Consider the following 26,765-nt stretch of genomic DNA (forward strand, 5'->3'; position numbering starts at 1 on the left):
TCATTAATCCATAAATCATGTTTCCTTGTAGAGAAATATCTAAACCTACAAATCTACAATTTACATCTACAAGAGGCACATATATACACAGTGGTAATTCTGTTATATCTTTTTATACATAAAATTGTACTAAGAGAAGAGAAAATGGGAATCATCCATTTCCAAAAATATCTATTAAGCATTAAATTGGCATTTGGTTGTGAATCTTAAGGGCAAGTTCACATACTTAGAATATCCTACAACATTAAAGCACATAAGAGCTAGGTAGGATAATTTAAATATTCATTTTGACTTATTAGAGTGCATGACTACCTGCATTAATTCACTATAATCCTTCCTATCAATCAGGGAATTCTTGTGCATAACTCACAAATGTTTGCCTTTACGTCCACTAGGTATATATTACAATCTCTCACACACAAAAAATTTCATCAAGATGATGACCCTCTTGGTTCTTACTTTGCAGTGTGATTCCGTGGTTTAGATAAGTTCAGCGGTGCATCTGAAAAATAAAATATCCTATGAGAAAAGAAATAATTATTGTAAAGCACTACAAAGTAATTTTAACAAACTGAGAAGTGATAAATGAATGCGGGTGGGAGACGGCTGACGAGTTGAAAAAAAAAAGTGTGGTAGAAATGGGTGAATGAAAACAGATTCAATGATAATTGAAGGTTGTTATCAAATCTTACAGGAAGGAAAAAAAAACTGACAGGAAATGGCAGAAATCGTACACCAAATCCAGTCATTCCTGGAGTGGAACCACAGTCGATGGCCTCCACTCCAAACCAACAGATACAGTTATTAATGCCGGAAAAAAAATTGGCCCCCCCAGTACCAACAATACCACCAATCCGATGACATTCTTCTTTGCAAATATACAGGGTCTAAAGCCAGCAACAAACAACAAAATACCTTTCATCCGTGGACTGCTTGCAGAGGCAAAGGCAATGTTTGCGGCTTTCACTGAGACCCACATAAAGAATCACTTGGACAACGAAATATGGATCCCAGGTTACAACCTATACAGATGTGACAGAGTGAACAGGAAAAGGGGGGGGGTTGGCCTGTACATTGCAGAGTCACTTGTTTGCACAGAACTGCTTAATGCCTCAAATGATGTAGTGGAAGTTTTAGCAGTAAAGGTTGAGAACCAAAACCTAGTCATTGTGGTAGTCTACAAGCCTCCGGATGCAACATCCCAGCAATTCCAGGAACAGCTGTTAAAAATTGACCACTGTCTGGAAAATCTTCCAGCTCCTGCACCCAACATCTTGCTCCTGGGGGATTTCAACTTAAGGCACCTAAAATGGAGGAATATAGCAAATAATATTGTTGCAGTAATAACACCAGGAGGCAGCTCTGATGAAAACTCACACTCACATGAGCTTTTAAATCTCTGCACAAAATTCAATTTAAACCAGCAAATAATAGAGCCTACTAGACTGGAGAATACACTAGACCTCATCTTCACTAACAATGATGATCTGATAAGAAATGTCACCATATCAAAAACAATATACTCAGATCACAACATAATTGAGGTTCAGACATGTATGCATGGAGCCCCAGACCGACATAATGAGATTAGTCACGAGGGAGCATTCACCAAATTCAACTTCAATAACAAAAACATAAAGTGGAACCAAGTAAACCAAGTCCTAACCGATATAAGCTGGGAAGATATACTAAGCAACACAGACCCCAACTTATGCCTAGAACAGATTAACTTGGTGGCACTCGATGTATGCACAAGGCTTATTCCTCTAAGAAAAAGGAGGAGTAGATGTAAAATAGAAAGAGACAGGCGCTCCCTTTACAGGCGATGGAAAAGAATAACAGAGCGGCTAAAAGAGGTCAATATATCTGAAATGTGTAGGGAGACACTGGTCAGAGAAATAGCAAGCATCGAACTTAAGCTAAAGGAATCTTATAGGAATCAGGAATCGCAGGAAGAACTAAAAGCCATAAATGAAATCGAAAGAAACCCAAAGTATTTCTTCTCCTATGCCAAATCAAAGTCGAGAACAACGTCCAGTATTGGGCCCCTACTTAAACAAGATGGGTCCTACATAGATGACAGCAAGGAAATGAGTGAGCTACTCAAGTCCCAATATGACTCAGTTTTTAGCAAGCTGCTAACCAGACTGAGAGTCGAAGATCAAAATGAATTTTTTATGAGAGCCACAGAATTTGGTTAACACAAGCCTATCCGATGTTATCCTGACGCCAAATGACTTCGAACAGGCGATAAATGACATGTCCATGCACTCTGCCCCAGGGCCAGACTCATGGAACTCCGTGTTCATCAAGAACTGCAAGAAGCCCCTATCACGAGCCTTTTCCATCCTATGGAGAGGGAGCATGGACACGGGGGTCGTCCCACAGTTACTAAAAACAACAGACATAGCCCCACTCCACAAAGGGGGCAGTAAAGCAACAGCAAAGAACTACAGACTGATAGCACTAACATCCCATATCATAAAAATCATTGAAAGGGTCCTAAGAAGCAAGATCACCACCCATCTAGAAACCCATCAGTTACACAACCCAGGGCAACATGGGTTTAGAACAGGTCGCTCCTGTCTGTCTCAACTATTGGATCACTACGACAAGGTCCTAGATGCACTAGAAGACAAAAAGAATGCAGATGTAATATATACAGACTTTGCAAAAGCTTGGACAAGTGTGCCCATGGCGTAATAGTGCACAAAATGCGTGCTAAAGGAATAACAGGAAAAGTCGGTCGATGGATCTATAATTTCCTCACTAACAGATTGGAGGGAGAGAGTATGGAGGAGGTGAAAGTATTCAGATATTTGGGAGTGGACGTGTCAGCGGATGGGTCTATGAAAGATGAGGTGAATCATAGAATTGATGAGGGGAAAAGGGTGAGTGGTGCACTTAGGAGTCTGTGGAGACAAAGAACTCTGTCCTTGGAGGCAAAGAGGGGAATGTATGAGAGTATAGTTTTACCAACGCTCTTATATGGGTGTGAAGCATGGGTGATGAATGTTGCAGCGAGGAGAAGGCTGGAGGCAGTGGAGATGTCATGTCTGAGAGCAATGTGTGGTGTGAATATAATGCAGAGAATTCGTAGTTTGGAAGTTAGGAGGAGGTGCGGGATTACCAAAACTGTTGTCCAGAGGGCTGAGGAAGGGTTGTTGAGGTGGTTCGGACATGTGGAGAGAATGGAGCGAAACATAAGAACATAAGAACATAAGAACGAAGGAACACTGCAGAAGGCCTACTGGCCCATGCAAGGCAGGTCCAAGTCTCCTACCGGCTTAAGCCAATGCACCCAACCTAGTCAGGTCAGGTCACATTGACTTAAGGGAGGAACATGGCAACCGACCTGGTAGTACAAGCTATCAGGTCTAACTCACACCCACCCACATCTACTCATGTATTTATCCAACCTATTTTTAAAGCTACACAACGTTCTGGCCTCTATAACGGTATTTGGGAGTTTGTTCCACTCATCCACAACTCTATTACCAAACCAGTACTTTCCTATATCCTTCCTGAATCTGAATTTTTCCAACTTAAAATCATTGCTGCGAGTCCTGTCTAGGCTAGATATTTTCAGCACACTATTTACATCCCCTTTATTTATTCCTGTCTTCCATTTATACACCTCAATCATATCCCCCCTAATTCTACGTCTTTCTAGAGAGTGCAGTTTCAGGGCCCTTAGTCTATCCTCATAGGGAAGGTTTCTGATACATGGGATCAACTTCGTCATCCTCCTTTGTACATTTTCCAGAGAATTTATATCCATTCTGTAATACGGTGACCAAAACTGTGCAGCATAATCTAAATGAGGCCTAACCAAGGATGTATAGAGTTGAAGAACAACCTGAGGACTCCTATTATTTATGCTTCTTGATATGAAGCCAAGGATTCTATTAGCTTTATTGCGAACACTTATGCACTGTTGTCTTGGTTTCAGATTACTGCTAACCAGAACTCCTAAATCTTTTTCGCAATCCGTAATATTAAGATCTACATTATTTAGTTTATATGTGGCATGGTTATTGTCCTGTCCAACATTTAGAACTTTGCATTTGTCTATATTAAACTGCATCTGCCACTTCTCCGACCACTGCATCAGTCTATTCAAATCTTCCTGGAGTGCTCGAATGTCCTCGTCAGAATGAATTCGACGGCCTATTTTGGTGTCATCGGCAAACTTGCCGATGTCGCTCTTTATGCCCTCATCTATGTCGTTTATGTAGATTGTGAACAGCAGGGGGCCCAACACTGACCCCTGTGGAACACCGCTCGTGACGCTTCCCCACTCTGATTTCTCCCCATTTATGCAAACTCTCTGCTGCCTATTTGTCAACCATGCCTCTATCCAGGAAAAAATTTCTCCTCTTATTCCATGTGCTTTAATTTTCCTCAATAGTCTCTGATGTGGGACCCTGTCAAAAGCCTTACTGAAGTCCATATACACAATATCGTATTCATTACCATGATCTACCTCCTCAAATACCTTAGTGAAAAAAGTTAATAAATTCGTAAGGCAGGAACGCCCCTTTGTAAAACCATGCTGAGATTCGTTGATTAATTTATGCTTTTCAAGTTGGCTACGAACTGCCTCGGCAATTATTGATTCCATAAATTTTCCCACTATGGAGGTTAGGCTTATTGGTCTATAGTTCGAAGCTAAGGACCTGTCACCTGTTTTGAAAATAGGTATCACATTTGCCATTTTCCACTTATCTGGCACCATGCCAGTTTGTAGTGATATGTTGAAAAGATTAGCCAAAGGTGTGCTAAGCTCCTCTTTACATTCCTTTAGAACCCTTGCATACAGTTCATCAGGGCCTGGGGATTTGTTAGGTTTTAATTTATCTATTTGCCTAAGGACCATGTCACTTGTGACCCTAATAGTGCACAGTTTATTATCGTCCTGTTCTACATAATTTATCATTACTGGAATATCGCTGGTATCCTCCTGTGTAAAAACTGAGAGGAAGTATGTGTTAAAAATTCTACACATTTCCTTATCACTGTCAGTGAGCTGACCCGAGAACTTTTGAGTGGGCCTATCTTGTCCCTGATCTTACTTCTGTATACCTGAAAGAATCCTTTTGGGTTAGTCTTCGATTCTCTTGCAACTTTAACCTCATAATCTCTTTTTGCTTTTCTAATTCCCTTTTTTATTTCTCTCTTTAACTGAATATATCGATTTCTCAATTGCCCCTCTCCTCTTTTGATTTGCCTATATATGCCTCTCTTTTGACCAATCAGATATTTTAATCTATTGTTCATCCATTTAGGATCATTTTTGTTTGATCTGATTTCCCTATTTGGAACATAATTTGACTGAGCAGCTAGAACTATGCCCTGGAAAGCATCATATCGGCAACCATCACCACCTACCTGACCCTTAGTCAGGTCATTCCAGTTCAGCCCACCTAAGTAATTTTTCAGTCCTATGAAATCAGCCAAGCGAAAGTCAGGGACGGAGACTTGATTGCCATTATTAGGGGAATTCCATGATATATTAAAACTGAGTGATTTGTGATCACTTTGCCCAAGCTCATCATTAACCTCAAGATTATTAATTAGTGTTTCCCTACTGGCAAGAACCAAGTCAAGGAGGTTATTACCCCTAGTTGGCTCTGTCACAAACTGTTTTAAAAAACAATCCTGGATCGTATCAAGAAAGTCACCTGACTCTAAATTTCCTGTCAAATTGCTCCAGTCAATCTGTCTATAGTTGAAATCTCCCATTAGCACAACATTTTCGTATGTAGATGCCTTACGAATTTCGTCCCATAGAAGTTTACTGCACTCCCTATCAAGATTTGGGGCCCTGTAAATCACACCCAAAATTAGTTTTTCTCGGCCCTCGAGAAGCTGTAACCAAACAGATTCAGTGGCTGACGCTTCTAATTTAATATCTTGTCTAACACAACAATTTAAATTGTCTCTGACATACATCGCTACTCCACCACCTTTCCTGTTGACCCTGTCAGTGTGGAATAATTTATAGCCTTGTATGTGACATTCAGAGGGCATCTCTCTATCTTTCAGATTAAGCCAGGTCTCTGTTATAGCAATAATATCTATGTTTCCTGCACTTGCAATTAATCTTAGCTCATCTATCTTATTTCTTACACTCCTGCTATTAGTATAGTAAACCTTAAGGGAGCTAGTCCCTTGCTGCCCTCTGCTGTCCCCCTTTGTTTGCTGACCTGATCTATTGTCTTTATTTATAACTTCATGCTGAATGCCTTTTATACATTTACTGTTTCCAACCCAAGTGTTGCAACCTGCTTGTTTCCCACACACACCCATACCTCTATCTTCCATCAGTTTAAAATCATAGGCATTTCACCAATGGCCTTCTCAATCGAGTCTGCAAGTGCTACCACCCCAGCCCCAGAGAGATGTACCCCATCCCTTGCATACATATCATGTTTGCCATAAAAGTTGTTCCAGTTGTCAATGAATGGGATTGCAAGTTCCTTGCAGTATCTGTCTAGCCAGCAATTTACACCAATTGCCCTAGACAACCATTCATTTCCTACTCCCCTTCTAGGCAAGATGCTACATATGATTGGGATCCCTCCCTTAGACTTAATGAAATCTATAGCTGACCTGTACTTATCTAGCAGCTCTTCTCTCCTACCCTTCCCAATATCATTTCCACCAGCACTGAGACAGATAATGGGCTTGTTCCCATTACCTGACGTGATATTATCCAGCCTGTTGACAATGTCCCCAACACCAGCTCCAGGGAAGCACACTCTGTCTCTCATCTTCTTATTCCTATTACAAAAAGCACGGTCAATATATCTTACCTGAGAGTCACCAACCACAAGAATGCGCTTACCTCCATTAGCAGGGGCAGTAGTACCCTTACCTTCACTGGCCACTGAAGTACATTCATCCTGAAGAACAGAGAAGCGATTTCCTACCTTCAGATCTTCACTCTTAACTTTCCTTACTCTGATGCGCCTTCCATTACTGTGAACCACTCGCCACTTGTAGCAGGTGCTGGACTGCACCTCACTGCTGGTAGCCGTTGCTACCTCCCCAGCTACAGCCTCCTCACAGCGAGAGACAGACTGCACCTCACTGCTAGAAGCCTCATTCCCCACAACTCCAGCCACCTCACACTCTCTCCCAGACCCATTGAGGTGGACCTTCAGCCTCCTAATCTCCTCCTGGAGAAGCAAGACCTCCTCCTTCAACTCTCCAACCTCAATTTTTAAAACACTGCAGAAGCAAGCCATGCTTTGTAACCGTCCACACTAATCCCCAAAGCAGCTCAGGGTCTGTGACCTCACGTGACGACTGACCACTGAGTACTGACGACTGACCACTGAGTACCACAGAATAACTTCAAGAGAGTATCAGTCTGTAGTGGAAGAAAGGCGGGGTAGGGGTCGGCCTAGGAAAGGTTGGAGGGAGGGGGTAAAGGAGGTTTTGTGTGCGAGGGGCTTGGACTTCCAGCAGGCATGCGTGAGCGTGTTTGATAGGAGTGAATGGAGACAAATGGTTTTTAATACTTGACGTGCTGTTGGAGTGTGAGCAAAGTAACATTTATGAAGGGGTTCAGGGAAACCGGCAGGCCGGACTTGAGTCCTGGAGATGGGAAGTACAGTGCCTGCACTCTGAAAGAGGGGTGTTAATATTGCAGTTTAAAAACTGTAGTGTAAAGCACCCTTCTGGCAAGACAGTGATGGAGTGAATGATGGTGAAAGTTTTTCTTTTTCGGGCCACCCTGCCTTGGTGGGAATCGGCCAGTGTGATAATAAATAAAATAAATAACAGAACACAGAGAGTAGTCGTCAATAGAGTAAAGACCGAGGCGGCTACGGTGAAAAGCTCTGTTCCACAATGCACAGTACTCGCTCCCATCTTGTTCCTCATCCTCATATCCGACATAGACAAGGATGTCAGCCACAGCACCGTGTCTTCCTTCGCAGATGACACCCGAATCTGCATGACAGTGTCTTCCATTGCAGACACTGCAAGGCTCCAGGCGGACATCAACCAAATCTTTCAGTGGGCTGCAGAAAACAATATGAAGTTCAACGATGAGAAATTTCAATTACTCAGATATGGTAAACACGAGGAAATTAAATCTTCATCAGAGTACAAAACAAATTCTGGCCACAAAATAGAGCGAAACACCAATGTCAAAGACCTGGGAGTGATCATGTCGGAGGATCTCACCTTCAAGGACCATAACATTGTATCAATCGCATCTGCTAGAAAAATGACAGGATGGATAATGAGAACCTTCAAAACTAGGGAGGCCAAGCCCATGATGACACTCTTCAGGTCACTTGTTCTATCTAGGCTGGGATATTGCTGCACACTAACAGCACCTTTCAAGGCAGGTGAAATTGCTGACCTAGAAAATGTAGAGAGAACCTTCACGGCGCGCATAATGGAGATAAAACACCTCAATTACTGGGAGCGCTTGAGGTTCCTAAACCTGTATTCCCTGGAATGCAGGCGGGAGAGATTTTTTTTTTTTTTCAACAAGTCGGCCGTCTCCCACCGAGGCAGGGTGACCCAAAAAAAAGAAAGAAAATCCCCAAAAAGAAAATATTTTCATCATCATTCAACACTTTCACCACACTCGCACATTATCACTGTTTTTGCAGAGGTGCTCAGAATACAACAGTTTAGAAGCATACACATATAAAGATACACAACATATCCCTCCAAACTGCCAATATCCCAAACCCCTCCTTTAAAGTGCAGGCATTGTACTTCCCATTTCCAGGACTCAAGTCCGACTATATGAAAATAACCGGTTTCCCTGAATCCCTTCACTAAATATTACCCTGCTCACACTCCAACAGATTGTCAGGTCCCAAGTACCATTCGTCTCCATTCACTCCTATCTAACACGCTCACGCACGCTTGCTGGAAGTCCAAGCCCCTTGCCCACAAAACCTTTACCCCCTCTTTCCAACCCTTTCGAGGATGACCCCTACCCCGCCTTCCTTCCCCTATAGGTTTATATGCTTTCCATGTCATTCTACTTTGATCCATTCTCTCTAAATGACCAAACCACCTCAACAACCCCTCTTCTGCCCTCTGACTAATACTTTTATTAACTCCACACCTTTTCCTAATTTCCACACTCCGAATTTTCTGCATAATATTTACATCACACATTGCCCTTAAACAGGACATCTCCACTGCCTCCAACCCTCTCCTCGCTGCTGCATTTACCACCCAAGCTTCACACCCATATAAGAGTGTTGGTACTACTATACTTTCATACATTCCCTTCTTTGCCTCCATAGATAACGTTTTTTGACTCCACATATACCTCAACACACCACTCACCTTTTTTCCCTCATCAATTCTATGATTAACCTCATCTTTCATAAATCCATCCGCCGACACGTCAACTCCCAAGTATCTGAAAATATTCACTTCTTCCATACTCCTCCTCCCCAATTTGATATCACTTTCAACTTTCTACCTTTACACACATTCCCAAACTCATCCACTAACCTTTGCAATTTTTCTTTAGAATCTCCCATAAGCACAGTATCATCAGCAAAAAGCAACTGTGTCAATTCCCATTTTGAATTTGATTCCCCAAAATTTAATCCCACCCCTCTCCCGAACACCCTAGCATTTACTTCCTTTACAACCCCATCTATAAATATATTAAACAACCATGGTGACATTACACATCCCTGTCTAAGACCTACTTTTACCGGGAAGTAGTCTTCCTCTCTTCTACACACCCTAACCTGAGCCTCACTATCCTCATAAAAACTCTTTACAGCATTTAATAACTTACTACCTATTCCATATACTTGCAACATCTGCCACATTGCTCCTCTATCCACTCTATCACATGCCTTTTCTAAATCCATAAATGCAATAAAAACTTCCCTACCTTTATCTAAATACTGTTCACATATATGCTTTAATGTAAACACTTGATCTACACATCCCCTACCCACTCTGAAACCTCCTTGCTCATCCGCAATCCTACATTCTGTCTTACCTCTAATTCTTTCAATTATAACCCTACCGTACACTTTTCCTGGTATACTCAGTAAACTTATTATTTTTTTTATTATCACACTGGCCGATTCCCACCAAGGCAGGGTGGCCCGAAAAAGAAAAACTTTCACCAACATTCACTCCATCACTGTCTTGCCAGAAGGGTGCTTTACACTACAGTTTTTAAACTGCAACATTAACACCCCTCCTTCAGAGTGCAGGCACTGTACTTCCCATCACCAGGACTCAAGTCCGGCCTGCCAGTTTCCCTGAACCCCTTCATAAATATGTGGAATAGTAGTATATGTTGAGTGATAGTAGGAGAATTTTTTTCCTTGGTAGAGGCATGGCTGACATATAGGCAGTAAAGAGTTTGCATAAATGGGGAGAAATCAGAATGGGGGCACAAGCGGTGTTCCTCAGGGGTCAGTGTTGGGCCCATTGTTCACAGTTTACATAAACAACATAGATGAGGGAATAAATAGCAGAAATAAGCAAATTTGCTGATGACTCCAAAATAGGCTGTCCAATTCATTCTAATGAGGACACTAGACCACTCCAGGATGATTTAAATAGACTGATGCGATGATCAGAGAAGTGGCAGATGCAGTTTAATATAGACAAATGCAAAGTTCTAAATGTTGGACAGGAAAATAACCATGCGACATATAAACTAAATAATGTAGATCTTAATACTACTGATTGCGAAAAGGATTTAGGAGTTCTGGTTAGCAGTAACCTAAAACCAAGACAATAGTGCATTGGTGTTCGCAATAAAGCTAACAGAATTCTTGGCTTCATATCTAGAAGTATAAATAATAGAAGTCCTCAGGTTGTTCTTAGAACATAAGAACATAAGAAATGAGGAACACTGCAGGAGGCCTGTTTGCCCATACTAGGCAGGTCCTTTACAATTCATCCCACTAACAAAATATTTGCCCAACCCAATTTTCAATGCCACCCAAGAAATAAGCTCTGATGTGAAAGTCCCACTCAAATCCAACCCCTCCCACTCATGTACTTATCCAACCTAAATTTGAAACTACCCAAAGTCCCAGCCTCAATAACCCAACTAGGTAGACTGTTCCACTCATCAACTACCCTATTTCCAAACCAATACTTTCCTATGTCCTTTCTAAATCTAAACTTATCTAATTTAAATCCATTACTGCAGGTTCTCTCTTGGAGAGACATCCTCAAGACCTTATTAATATCCCCTTTATTAATACCTATCTTCCACTTATACACTTCGATCAGGTCTCCCCTCATTCTTCGTCTAACAAGTGAATGTAACTTAAGAGTCTTCAATCTTTCTTCATAAGGAAGATTTCTAATGCTATGTATTAATTTAGTCATCCTACGCTGAATGTTTTCTAACGAATTTATGTCCAATTTGTAATACGGAGACCAGAACTGAACTGCATAATCCAGGTGAGGCCTTACTAATGATGTATAAAGCTGCAGTATGACCTCTGGACTTCTGTTGCTTACACTTCTTGATATAAATCCCAGTAATCTATTTGCCTTATTACGTACGCTTAGGCATTGCTGTCTTGGTTTAAGGTTGCTGCTCACCATAACCCCCAAGTCCTTTTCGCAATCTGTATGGCTAAGTTCTACATCATTTAACTTGTAAGTACTAGGGTTATGGGTACTCCCAGCTTCAGAACCTTGCATTTATCTACATTGAACTGCATCTGCCATTTTTCTGACCAAGAATAGAGTTTGTTTAAATCCTCCTGAAGTTCCATAACATCTACGTTTGAATCAATTATCCTACCTATCTTTGTGTCATCGGCGAATTTGCTCATATCACTAGTAATTCCCTCATCAAGATCACTGATATATATTATAAACAACAACGGGCCCAAGACTGATCCCTGTGGAACGCCACTTCTTACAGATCCCCACTCGGATTTAACCCCATTTATGGACACTCTCTGCTTCCTGTCAGTGAGCCATGACTCGATCCACAAGAGCACTTTTCCCCCAATGCCATGAGCTGCCACTTTCTTTAACAGTCTATGGTGCGGAACTCTATCAAAAGCCTTACTAAAATCTAAGTAAATAATATCAAATTCTTTATTGTGGTCAACAGCCTCAAAAGCTTTACTGAAGAAAGTTAATAAATTAGTTAGACAAGACCGGCCTCTTGTGAATCCATGCTGAGTATCATTAATCAAGCTATGCTTATCGAGATGGCTTCTTATAATCTCAGCTATAATTGACTAGTAATTTGCCTACAATTGAGGTCAGGCTTATTGGGCGGTAATTTGACGGTAACGACTTGTCCCCTGTTTTAAAAATAGGAATTACATTAGCCATCTTCCACATATCAGACACTACACCTGTTTGAAGAGATAAATTAAAAATATTAGTTAATGGTTCACAGAGTTCCATTTTGCATTCCTTAAGAACCCTTGAAAAAACCTCATCAGGACCCGGCGACTTATTTTGCTTCAGTCTGTCTATCTGCTTCACAACCATCTCACTAGTGACTGTGATGTTACATAATTTATCTTCTTCTAGCCCACTGTAAAAATTAATTACTGGAATATTGTTAGTGTCTTCCTGTGTAAAAAACTGAGAGAAAATAATTATTTAAAATCAAGCACATTTTATTCTCTTTGTCAGTAAGGTGCCCATAGTTATTTTTAAGGGGACCTATCTTATCTCTAACTTTTGTTCTATAGACCTGGAAAAAACTTTTTGGGTTAGTTTTAGAATCCCTAGCAACTTTAATTTCATAGTCCCTTTTAGCTTTTCTTATCCCCTTTTTAATGTCCCTCTTAATGTCAATATACCGATTCATAAGATGACCCTCACCTCTTTTGATACGCCTATAAATTCCTTTCTTATGCCCTAGTAGATATTTGAGCCTATTATTCATCCATTTTGGGTCATTTCTATTTGATCTAATTTCTTTATATGGGATAAACACTCTTTGAGCAGCATGTATAGTGTTCAGAAAACTGTCATATTGATAGCTCTCTTCGTTACCCCAGTCAACAGATGATAAGTGTTCTCTAAGCCCATCGTAATCTGCCAAGCGAAAATCTGGGACTGTTACTGAGTTATCGCTACTATCGTACTTCCATTCAATGCTAAATGTAATTGATTTGTGGTCGCTAGCACCCAGTTCCTCTGAAATTTCTAAATTATTAACAAGGGATTCATTGTTTGCCATAACTAAGTCAAGCAGGTTATTTCCCCTTGTAGGTTCTGTCACAAACTGCTTCAAAAAACAATCCTGAAATACTTCTAAGAAGTCGTATGATTCTAAATTCCCAGTCAAGAAATTCCAATCAACATGACTAAAGTTAAAGTCTCCTAGAATTACTACATTATCGTGCCTTGTGGCCTTAACAATTTCCTCCCATAGTAGTTTCCCTTGGTCCCTATCTAAGTTTGGGGGACGGTATATCACTCCTAAAATCAGTTTTTCATGCCCCTCTGAAAATTCTATCCAAACAGACTCTGTATGTGTTACTTCAGACTTAATACCCGTTTTTATGCAACAGTTCAAGCGATCTCGGACATACAATGCCACCCCACCCCCCTTCCCAATACATGTACTTCTATCTTCTTGGAACAATTTAAAACCCTGAATATGACATTCTGCAGGCATGTCCCGACTTTTTGAATTAAACCACGTCTCAGTTAAGGCAAATACATCAATGTTACCTGCACTAGCAACTAATCTCAACTCGTCCATCTTATTCCTAGCACTACGGCAATTAGCATAATAAACATTGAAAGACTCTCCTTTCTCTTTACCCTTCCTGCTCATTTCTATTTTTCTACTAAACCTATTACTGTCCTTATCACCCAAGGTCCCTGGCTTTTCAATATCTACCTCGTTCTTATTATTACTAGTTCCCCTAGAACTCGTAATATTACTACACTGGGACTTCACTGTTTTCCTGCCAAAACCCATACCACTAACTATTCCTAGTTTAAAGTCCTAACTGCTCCTTCCACTGCAGTTGCCAGTGCTCCCACCCCACACCTAGATAAGTGAACCCCATCCCTGGCATACATGTCATTTCTGCCATAGACGAGGTCCCAGTTGTCAACGAATGTTACCGCATTTTCCTTACAGTATTTGTCCAGCCAGCAATTGACACCAATTGCCCTGGACAATCATTCATTTCCAACTCCCCTCCTTGGCAAAATACCACATATGAGAGGGTTCTCACCCTTACTCCTAATTATTTCTATTGCTGACCTATACCTGCTAATCAGGTCTTCACTCCTACGTCTGTGCAAGAAAGGTATAAAATACCGACAATATGAAAGTTAAGACACATGTGCAACATCTGGATATCTTTATTGTAGACGTTTCGCCAACCAGTGGCTTTATCAATACAGATTCAAGGACATAATAGGAAGACAGTAGAACTATATACAAAAGATGAGGTAATCAGTCCCTCGGCCTTGGAGTTAGTGTTCACAGCATCGTGGTGGAGGAGAATCTCCTCCACCACGATGCTGTGAACACTAACTCCAAGGCCGAGGGACTGATTACCTCATCTTTTGTATATAGTTCTACTGTCTTCCTATTATGTCCTTGAATCTGTATTGATAAAGCCACTGGTTGGCGAAACGTCTACAATAAAGATATCCAGATGTTGCACATGTGTCTTAACTTTCACTCCTACGTCTGCCAACATCGTTGCCTCCAGCACTGAGACAGATAATAGGATTGCTCCCATTACCTCTCATGATGTCATCCAGACGGCTAACAATATCCTCCATCCCAGCCCCAGGAAAGCAAACTCTGTCTCCTACTCCTGTCCTTCAAGCAGAACGCCCTATCCATATACCTAACTTGGCTATCCCCAACAACAACAATATGCGTACCTTCCTTGGTGTCGTTCGTCGTGACGTTCCCAGTAGCCGACTCACATTGGTCGGGTAGCACTGAGAATGTATTAGATGTTTCCACAACAGTTTCCACGGCAGTCTCTTTCTTCTTCATCGTTTCTACCTTTCCATTTGTCTTCTTGATCGTCAACTTCTTTCCCTGCTGTCCAGCCACTGACCAGTTTCCCTTCTTGACCTGAGGACTCAAAACAGGAGGACTACTACGAATCTTTTTGTTTTCCTCGGTCAGTCGCCGAATTTCCATATTCGCCATCCTCAATTCTTCCTTCAGCTGTTGGTAAAGTTGCTCGATGGAGGGCATCTTGCTTCAATTCTAGAGAGCGCGCAAACAGGTCTTCACAGAGCCAAGTACACGTCAACACTGCGCAAAAGCCAACTCAATCAGGAGCTACTGCGCAGCACGTCCGCACGGCCCAATATATCCTTCGTTAGGCCTCATTTAGACTATGCTGCTCAGTTCTGGTCGCCGTATTACAGAATGGACATAAAGGCTCTGGAAAACGTACAGAGGAGGATGACAAAGATGATCCCATGTGTCAGAAATCTTCCCTATGAGGATATACCGAGGACCCTGAATCTGCACTCTCTTGAAAGGCGTAGATTTAGGGGGGATATGATCGAGATGAATAAATGGAAAACAGGAATAAATAAAGCGGATGTAAATAGTGTGCTGAAAATTTCCAGCCAAGACAGGACTTGCAGCAATGGTTTCAAGTTGGAAAAATTCAGATTCAGGAAGGATATAGGAAAGCACTGGTTTGGTAACAGAGTTGTGGATGAGTGGAACAAACTCCCGAGTACAGTTATTGAGGCTAAAACGTTGTGTAGTTTTAAAAATAGGTTAGATAAATACACGAGTGGGTGTGGGTGGGTGTGAGTTGGACCTGACTAGCTTGTGCTGCTGGGTCTGGTTCCGTGCTCCCTCCTTGAATGGAGGTGACCAGACTGGGTGGGTCATTGGGCTAATCCGGGGGTTGGGGGGACATGGACCTGCTCCGCATGGGTCAGTAGGCCTGTTGCAGTGTTCCTTCCTTCCTTATGTTCCTTATAAATGTTACTTTGCTCACACTCCAAAAGCACGTCAAGTATTAAAAAACCATTTGTCTCCATTCACTCCTATCAAACACGCTCATGCATGCCTGCTGGAAGTCCAAGCCCCTCGCACACAAAACCTCCTTTACCCCCTCTCTCCAACCTTTCCTAGGCCGACCCCTACCCCGCCTTCCTTCCACTACAGACTGATACACTCTTGAAGTCATTCTGTTTCACTCCATTCTCTCTACATGTCCGAACCACCTCAACAACCCTTCCTCAGCCCTCTGGACAAAAGTTTTGGTAATCCCGCACCTCCTCCTAACTTCCAAACTACGAATTCTCTGCATTATATTCACACCACACATTGCCCTCAGACATGACATCTCCACTGCCTCCAGCCTTCTCCTCGCTGCAACATTCATCACCCATGCTTCACACCCATATAAGAGCGTTGGTAAAACTATACTCTCATACATTCCCCTCTTTGCCTCCAAGGACAAAGTTCTTTGTCTCCACAGACTCCTAAGTGCACCACTCACTCTTTTCCCCTCATCAATTCTATGATTCACCTCATCTTTCATAGACCCATCCGCTGACACGTCCACTCCCAAATATCTGAATACATTCACCTCCTCCATACTCTCTCCCTCCAATCTGATATTCAATCTTTCATCACCTAATCTTTTTGTTATCCTCATAACCTTACTCTTTCCTGTATTCACCTTTAATTTTCTTCTTTTGCACACCCTACCAAATTCATCCACCAATCTCTGCAACTTCTCTTCAGAATCTCCCAAGAGCACAGTGTCATCAGCAAAGAGCAGCTGTGACAACTCCCACTTTGTGTGTGATTCTTTATCTTTTAACTCCACGCCTCTTGCCAAGACCCTCGCATTTACTTCTCTTACAACCCCATCTATAAATATATTAAACAACCACGGTGACATCACACATCCTTGTCTAAGGCCTACTTTTACTGGGAAAAAATTTCCCTCTTTCCTACATACTCTAACTTGAGCCTCACTATCCTCGTAAAAACTCTTCACTGCTTTCGGTAACCTACCTCCTACACCATACACTTGCAACATCTGCCACATCGCCCCCCTATCCACCGTCATACGCCTTTTCCAAATCCATAAATGCCACAAAGACCTCTTTAGCCTTATCTAAATACTGTTCACTTATATGTTTCACTGTAAACACCTGGTCCACACACCCCCTACCTTTCCTAAAGCCTCCTTGTTCATCTGCTATCCTATTCTCTGTCTTACTCTTAATTCTTTCAATAATAACTCTACCATACACTTTACCAGGTATACTCAGCAGACTTATCCCCCTATAATTTTTGCACTCTCTTTTATCCCCTTTGCCTTTATACAAAGGAACTATGCATGCTCTCTGCCAATCTCTAGGTACCTTACCCTCTTCCATACATTTATTAAATAATTGCACCAACCACTCCAAAACTATATCCCCACCTGCTTTTAACATTTCTATCTTTATACCATCAATCCCGGCTGCCTTACCCCCTTTCATTTTACCTACTGCCTCACGAACTTCCCCCACACTCACAACTGGCTCTTCCTCACTCCTACAAGATGTTATTCCTCCTTGTCCTATACACGAAATCACAGCTTCCCTATCTTCATCAACATTTAACAATTCCTCAAAATATTCCCTCCATCTTCCCAATACCTCTAACTCTCCATTTAATAACTCTCCTCTCCTATTTTTAACTGACAAATCCATTTGTTCTCTAGGCTTCCTTAACTTGTTAATCTCACTCCAAAACTTTTTCTTATTCCTCTATAATTTTTACAGTCTCTTTTGTCCCCTTTCCCTTTATATAAAGGGACTATACATGCTCTCCGCCAATCCCTAGGTACCTTCCCCTCTTTCATACATTTATTAAACAAAAGTACCAACCACTCCAACACTATATCCCCCCCTGCTTTTAACATTTCTGTCATGATCCCATCAGTTCCAGCTGCTTTACCCCCTTTCATTCTACGTAATGCCTCACGTACCTCCCCCACACTTACATTCTGCTCTTCTTCACTCTTAAAAGATGGTATACCTCCCTGACCAGTGCGTGAAATTACTGCCTCTGTTTCTTCCTTAACATTTAAAAGTTCCTCAAAATATTCTCGCCATCTACCTAATACCTCCATCTCCCCATCTACTAACTCCCCTACTCTGTTTTTAACTGACAAATCCATACTTTCCCTAGGCTTTCTTAACTTGTTTAACTCACTCCAAAATTTTTTCTTATTTTCATTAAAATTTCTTGACAGTGCCTCTCCCACTCTATCATCTGCTCTCCTTTTGCACTCTCTTCACCTTTCTTTTACTCTCCATATACTCTGCTCTTCTTATAACACTTCTGCTTTGTAAAAACCTCTCATAAGCTACCTTTTTCTCTTTTATCACACCCTTTACTTCATCATTCCACCAATCACTCCTCTTTCCTCCTGCCCTCACCCTCTTATAACCACACACTTCTGCCCCACATTCTAATACTGCATTTTTAAAACTATTCCAACCCTCTTCAACCCCCCCACTACTCATCTTTGCACTAGCCCACCTTTCTGCCAATAGTCGCTTATATCTCACCCGAACTTCCTCCTCCCTTAGTTTATACACTTTCACCTCCTTCTTACTTGTTGCCACCTTCCTCTTTTCCCATCTACCTCTTACTCTAATTGTAGCTACAACTAAATAATGATCCGATATATCAGTTGCCCCTCTATAAACATGTACATCCTGGAGCCTACCCATCAACCTTTTATCCGCCAATACATAATCTAATAAACTACTTTCATTACGTGCTACATCATACCTTGTATATTTATTTATCCTCTTTTTCATAAAATATGTATTACTTATTACCAAATCTCTTTCTACACATAGCTCAATTAAAGGCTCCCCATTTACATTTACCCCTGGCACCCCAAATTTACCTACTACTCCCTCCATAATATTTTTACCCACTTTAGCATTGAAATCCCCAACCACCATTACTCTCACACTTGATTCAAAACTCCCCACGCATTCACTCAACATTTCCCAAAATCTCTCTCTCTCCTCTACACTTCTCTCTTCTCCAGGTGCATACACGCTTATTATAACCCACTTTTCACATCCAATCTTTATTTTACTCCACATAATCCTTGAATTAATACATTTATAGTCCCTCTTTTCCTGCCATAGCTTATCCTTCAACATTATTGCTACTCCTTCTTTAGCTCTAACTCTATTTGAAACCCCTGACCTAATCCCATTTATTCCTCTCCACTGAAACTCTCCCACCCCCTTCAGCTTTGTTTCACTTAAAACCAGGACATCCAGCTTCTTCTCATTCATAACATCCACAATCATCTCTTTCTTATCATCTGCACAACATCCACGCACATTCAGACTTCCCACTTTGACAATTTTCTTCTTCTCATTCTTTTTAGTAATCTTTACAGGAAAAGGGGTTACTAGCCCATTGTTCCCGGCATTTTAGTTGACTTTTACAACACGCATGGCTTACGGAGGAAAGATTCTTATTCCACTTCCCCATGGATATAAAAGGAAAAGTAATAAGACCAAGAACTATTAAGATAAAATCAAAGAAAACTCAGATGAGTGTGTATAAATAAATGTGTACATGTATGTGTAGTGTGACCTAAGTGTAAGTAGATACATGATTATATACACCTGGAAAATCCTAGAGGGACTAGTACCGAACTTGCACACAAAAATCACTCACTACGAAAGCAAAAGACTTGGCAGACGATGCAACATCCCCCCAATGAAAAGCAGGGGTGTCACTAGCACGTTAAGAGACCATACAATAAGTGTCAGGGGCCCGAGATTGTTCAACTGCCTCCCAGCATACATAAGGGGGATTACCAACAGACCCCTGGCAGTCTTCAAGCTGGCACTGGACAAGCACCTAAAGTCGGTTCCTGATCAGCCGGGCTGTGGCTCGTACGTTGGTTTGCGTGCAGCCAGCAGTAACAGCCTGGTTGATCAGGCTCTGATCCACCAGGAGGCCTGGTCACAGACCGGGCCGCGGGGGCGTTGACCCCCGGAACTCTCTCCAGGTAAACTCCAGGTATTAAACATAGCAGTGAGGCAATTTATGCCTCACTGCTTTACAAGATCAGCAGTGACTGCATTAGAATTGAAGTCAACAACAATGGCAGTGCTGAGTGACACTTTATGGTTAAATCCATTTGTCAAAAGACCAAACTAAGTCACAAGCTAAAAGATATAGAATTTGGATTAATATGAAAATCTTCATACTATATTGGCAGAAATAGAGAGGTGGGGGGTACTATATTCAGGTTTGATGTGAGAAAGGGAATGTCCTAATTCCTTAGAAAAAGAACCGTTCACTTAGCAAGAACACTCTTGAAGTTGCAGCAATAACAAGAGATAGTGCCTATGAACCACAAAATGAGCCTAATTCAGAAAGTGTTATTACACTGACAGTATTCAGAGGTACTCGCAGTTCATGGATTTGCCAGGCCCTCTTTGTAATAAATCTCCCACAAATTTGTTGGGTGCGCTGTAATCAAAAGTAGCTAATATCATCATACATACATATCTAGAGAATACATTCACTGAAGATTGGGGGTGTGTTTATATTAAAGACAAGAGCAAATGTAAGATTACTAACCTTGAGGAGGTGGAGATGGTAGTGGTGAAGATGATGACCTATGTGGTGAGAGTGGGTGCACAGCTGGTGGATGCTGCCACGGTGAGGAAGTGCCACGAGGGCTGGCCCCTCTGCTCAAGTGAGGGGATGCCGGTGTGCTGGGAACCTGTGGCTTAGGACTCGGGCTATGGGACATGGCATGAGGCGAGGATCGTGATGACTGACACTGAGGCCGCAACAGTTGGGCTGCTATTGAAGTAGGCGGTGTATACCCACTAGATAAATTCCCAGACAGTAGGTGTTGATACTGGGACCCAGTCAGAGATGGATGCAAATGTCCTAATTGGTATGTACTAAGTCCTGCTGCTGCAGCAGCTGCAGCTGCAGCAGTTGCTGCAGCAACAGCTTGTGCCATCTCTGTATGCTGGGAAGACACTGAAGGAACTAATCCAGGAGTCAGAGATTGTAGAGATTGTAGCATCATGTACCGAGGGTCCAAGTATGGATTAAGGCCATACAAACTTGCCATGGGTCCATAACGTGATAGGTCATATCTCTCTGTAGTGTGTCTGCTTAGATCAACAAGTGGGTCCGTCCTTTCAATCTGACTTGCACTTAGTTGTTCCAGTCTGTCAGAAGCCACTCTGTCTGTCCGTTCTTGTCTCTCTATCTTAACTGTACTTCCTAGCGCATCACTGCTAATACGGTCTCTTAAAACACTAGATTTAGACTGAGTACCACTGGGTTTCGGTTCTGGTTTTAATAAAGTTCTAAGGAAGGAATCATTCTTCCTGTTGGCAGTTTCATTGTTTAAAATGGATTCAATGCTATATACTGATGGTGTCAATGAATTAATGGCACTTCTATTGGGCTGAGAATGAGTTGTAGAAGAGGATGAAGAGTTCTCCCCAGGGATGTGAGAGACACTGTTTGCTCCAGAATGCAGCTTTTTACGATGTATAGATTCTTGGTCTGTTTCCATCTGCCGTAGATACCTTTTCCTAGGCGACACAAAAGTGGGATCAACAACTTCAGCATTTACTACTGGCTTTTCAAAGAGTGCTTGAATTGAAGTAACAGTATCTACCTTATAACCAAGTTTTGATCCCAATAACACAATTTGTGCCTCTAATTTATATTTCTTTTCGTTAAGTGCACTTTCATTACATTCTGATTTAACTGTTCTACGTGAAACAAATGTCTCCTCAGTAGGGTCCCAGCAACCAACTGGGCCATTGATATATACAAAAGGGTTTCGTCTATATCTTATTTTTTTCCTTATATTACGTGTAAAAGGCAATGCATGCCAGTGGAAAGAAACTTGCTGTAACACAAAGGCTTTGCTACGCCGAGGTGTCAACTGCTTCCTCAAATGCTCACCGGTCCATGGAGAAGAATTTAATGATGAGCAGTCATCTGAAACTGAAAATTAAAATTAACATTACTCCTTATACTGTATAAACAAACAATAATATTTCTTATTTGAAAATTCATTGTTCAGGATCCAATTTAATTAAAAATGATCACCAAAATTTAGAATTTTTTGAATGAGTACAAATTTGTTTGAGACCTCTAAATTAGCCAAACATTTTGCTTTCCATACTGCATTCTACTAGGTACAAATTACTGAAGTTTATCTTGCCTTACATTCTACTTGTCACTGACTGACGACATGGAAATGTGCTTAGAATGTCGACATGGTCTTACTAAAATAAGTAAAATAGATTAAATGTGTATTTCTAATGGTCGTATAAAGAAGTATGTATAGTAGTTAGAGGTACATATCATTTGGTTATAATTCTGATACAATAATTGATACAAATGCATAGTCAATAGAAAGTTGCTTATTATGCAAAGCATTTTGGGCAAATGAATCCTAAAACCTTACACACTGTACTTAATTCTAGTCCTGGCATATAATTTTATGTAGTACGTACTGTGTATCAGTAAAACATGAGTAATTCATTTCAGTCACAAGTATGAAGAGACAGGCTGCAAATGATGAGGTGGACAACTACAAATACTTTACATGGCTTTGCATCAGGTTTATGATGTGCTTGTTATAGAGTGGTGACATTAAGACATGAGTATTTAGTTAATTATACGTATACTATATATAACAGTTAAGCAAGAATTAATTGGTGCTTTTTAACAATATAATTAAAGCTGTTGGCAGATAGAAACTTTTGACATTTTCAAGTGGCACGCTCCATAATACTGGGACTTTTATTTACACTGGAGTTTCTAAAGTTGAGTCAGACATGTGATATATCAAAGAGATACTTGTTCTTAGTAGTATGCCCATGTACCGAGTTGAGGTGCGTGGCTGTGGCTTTGTACTAATAACAATACAGAGTTGTCAGAAGTTGATGACTGTACTGGAGTGCTAAGTATTCTGTAATGAATCTCTGGTCTGTTTTATCCTGCAGTACTGACCTCTTTGATATTCTTTTCACTAAGTCACAATCTGCACTACTCATTTCACAAGCTCTTACTTTCTTTTCATTTTCTCTAAATGTTCTGATGGTAAATTCATTATCATTCGAGGTTCATGTTTTTTCTTTGCACCTTTGGCATCATTAATATTCCTCATGGGTGTCATGGTTAATATCCGGAGAAAAATGGGATTACGAAAATATCCAAAGTAATTTGACATACAATCTGAGAAAGCAACTGTAGGCAGCATGGGTGGAAATATCCCTCCAAACCCTCAACCTCTAGGCCCATCTTGAAACCATGGGTAAAAAGCCCACAGAACAGATAACCAAAATATTACATGAAGCATGCTTCCACATTTATGGAGCATACTATCATGGTTTTTCAGGTAAAAAAAAAAAAAAGGATGCTCTCTTTCAATCTCATTTGGACAAAATTGAACTATATAGTGTTACTTTATGAGGTTTACTGTATCTGCTTACACCAGACAAGTTCTTCCAATGACCAAAGTGAGACCTTATGACATCAAAGGCACATGAGAGTACATGTTTCCCTGGACCTCATAATGAAAGGCATAAAGGATATAAGTGCCTATATTTTCTCTTGGTATACAGTATAGTACTATGATAATGCACTACTGAAAAGTCTGATGTCTCTTTCCTGGGTCATCAACATACTTCTCTATAAGGTCTGTTCCACTTTGTTATTTTACAGTATTACCTTACTTTATTTTGGGCAATGATCCTGGCGAACTTTACATTGCATATACAGTATTGCATTAGGGAACAATGACACACACTTCCCCTGCACAATGTGAGGGGGTTAGGGTATCAATTGGCAAGACAACAGAAAGGTTCACTGATCCTCAGGACATCCAATCAGACCCAAAGAATATTCCTAACTGAAGCTCAAATGTCATAATTGTCCTGAGGCAGCATTTTACTCATAGATATGTTATAGCTTATACTATACAGCACAGCATACTCAGATGATCATTTGAGGGGAAAACTATTTTCATTGTCATGTTACCTCCAATGCCATATGGTAATGTACAACACACATGAAGTTTTTGATACTGATCAGAATGATTAAAATATCTGTAAAGTAGAGAGAAAGGTAGTATAATATATACCAGACTGTGAAGTAGGAGTATCATGACGCAGTGGGTGTTGTGTGGTAGTGGTGGTGGCAGATGAAGGTGGTGGCCAGTAAGTCTTGCTCTTTACTGGCACCCAACCGGCAGGGGCACCCATATCTGTTCGATGTGATAACTCCAGCAGAAATTTGCCCTCTGAAATAAAAAAAAAAAAAAAAAAAAAAAAAATTAAAGTATACAAAATAATCCTGTAATTTATTGTAACAAATACTAATAGCCTAATCTAAGACTTTATTAGGCGAGTTTCTAAAACAGACAATCAGTCCATGACTCATGAAATCGTAATGACACAACTGCAAACAAACCATACCATGGGCGGGATTTGACTCTCTGACCACGGGTTCAAATCCCACCCGTGGTATGGTTTAATCAGTCCATAATATTTTTTAACACCGACCATCTCCCAAGGTGATCTAAAAAAAAAAAGAAGAAACACTTTCACCATCATTAAATTAATTACTGTCTTCCTAGAAGTGTGCTGACATCACAGCTCAGACAGACAGATAGATATATATTAATTACTTATTTATTTATTTTGTAGGCAGTGATGGATGCATTAAATAGAGAGGTCACCCAGGTATTCAGGATGCATTTCACTGAGTTGTAATGCAGCTCAAAGAAATGCATCCTGAACTCTTGGGTGACCTTTCAATTTAGTGCATCCATCACCACCTGCAAAAAAAACTTATGCCTGCCAAGTCATTGTGCTGCAGAGAAACCCCTCCTTACACTTCATATAAAAACGGAATGCCTGCAGTTTGCAAGGATATATGCGCCCTGGACTGAAAAAGTCATGTGGTTGAATGAATCCACATTTCAGTGCACTCAAGGTTGTCCAAGCTCCAAGCTCCAAGCAGGGCCAGGTGTTCCTCCTCCACTGGCAGGTATGACCCTGCATACACTGTGCACTGTAAAAAAAAACTTCGATTTGCCATGGTTTGGGGTTGCTTTAGTGGTTACAATGAATGAAGATCCCTAAATTTCCATTCTTGAGGACCACCTGACGAATATTTTTGAAATTCATGGCTGTACCACCTTTAAGCATGACTGTGTCCTCTGTTACAAGGCCAAAAAAGTAACCAAGTGGCTTGCTGAGAAAAATATTGAAGTTTTACAGTGGCCAGGGAAGAGTCCAGACCTCAATCTTATTGAGAATGTCTGAAATATCATGAGAAAGAAGACTGGATCCTGCCAAATTTCATCCATGTCATGCCTGCAAGAGGAGATCAAGGACATTTGGGTCAACAAGATATCCATGTCTCCTGTGACCCTCCTGTCCTCCAGTGTCGTCAGACTGATTTCCCTTAACCTTTCTTCGTAGGACAATCCCCTTACCTCTGGAACCAGTCTTGTTGCAAACACTGATTACTTCAGAAATCTGAGTGAAAGCATGCCCATATGGCTTCAAATGGTCATCATGGCCAAGGGGAAGATGACAAAATATTAATGAAAGTACCAAGCATTACAGTTATGTTCAAATTTAACAAGTTATCCAGCAACATAATTCAGGTTTATATTAGGTTACATTATGATAGTGATTGCCAAGAGTTTTAATAAATTTATACATATAAGACTATTTTTACATCCATGGATGGTGATCTCTAAAGCCTTAGAAGCCATAGTGCACCTGAAGAATTGGGAGGCAATCAGGTTTGGTCCAAGGATGGGGATGTCATCCAATATCTTGGATTAACAGCTGTCACTTGAGATGATACATATATGGGAAAACTCTGCTAGTAGGAAGATAGTTATCTTGATTGAGCATTGACCTGGCAACGACTGTGAGATCACTTTTATCAAATGATTTTATATTAACGTATAACTTAATCAATATAAGTCAAATCTTGGGCGTAAGTTTTTTGACCACAGTGACAAGTTTTTAATTATACATACAAAAAAATACAGGTTTAGTACATTCTCACTCACGTTGAAACTCATCAGTTACTCCGTCTCACCTTTAAAAAACGTCAATCTTCCCCCAGCAGTGGCTGTGGCAGTAGTGCCGGCACTGACCTTGACCTCGTCCCCAGCAGCACTACCAGGACGGGGCAAGGTACCTCTGGCACTACCACTGGGGATGGGAGTCCCAGGCTTGCCCTTGATCTCAGCTCCTGGGCCAGTGTTGGGAGGTGATGGTGGGGGTCGAGGAGATGTAACCTGGGCACTCAAAGGTGGCACTGGACTCTCACACTTAATTTTTGTCTGTGAGGGAGGAGTGTGAGTGCTTGTTGGAGGGGAGGGAGGGGGAGGGGGAGAGTGGGGGGAAGGTGGCCGCTTCTCTAGCATCCCCAACCCTCCCCCCTCCAGCCCCCCAGTCTTGCTCATCCTGACACACACATCTGTGCTTGACACCTCCGTCTTGTTCTTCATGGTACACTTGACAGCTTACCACATGTCAAACATTATCATGGTATTCACAAGGTACTAATGCACTTCTCATCTTCTTCCTTCACATTCTTAGCCTCTCTTACCCTCAACATCGCCATATTAACATTTATTCTCACATCAAAACTTTCTTGCAGGTCTTATATTTTAAGTCATGATGTAGGGGAGTGAGAAGCAACAGTGTTAGAGGGAGAGAAACACTTTACAACACTT

At 41.2% G+C, this 26,765-nt stretch overlaps 1 protein-coding gene across 1 annotated transcript in view; it reads right to left on the minus strand.

Moving 5' to 3' along the window:
* LOC128703932 (uncharacterized) overlaps positions 1 to 26,687 on the minus strand; it is a 26,834-nt gene extending 147 nt beyond the window's left edge. The window contains exons 1-4 of the mRNA XM_053798819.2: positions 26,123 to 26,687; positions 24,144 to 24,302; positions 20,597 to 21,997; positions 1 to 502 (exon numbers count right to left, since the gene is read on the minus strand). The exon at positions 1 to 502 is cut by the window's left edge and continues 147 nt beyond it. Coding sequence (XP_053654794.1) covers positions 456 to 502; positions 20,597 to 21,997; positions 24,144 to 24,302; positions 26,123 to 26,537 — 2,022 coding nt within the window. The 5' untranslated portion in view covers positions 26,538 to 26,687 and the 3' untranslated portion in view covers positions 1 to 455. The remainder of the gene's footprint in view (positions 503 to 20,596; positions 21,998 to 24,143; positions 24,303 to 26,122) is intronic.
* Positions 26,688 to 26,765: the final 78 nt, after the last annotated feature.

This window comes from Cherax quadricarinatus, chromosome 1 (genome assembly GCF_038502225.1).
Source record: "Cherax quadricarinatus isolate ZL_2023a chromosome 1, ASM3850222v1, whole genome shotgun sequence".
Lineage (NCBI taxonomy): Eukaryota > Metazoa > Arthropoda > Malacostraca > Decapoda > Parastacidae > Cherax > Cherax quadricarinatus.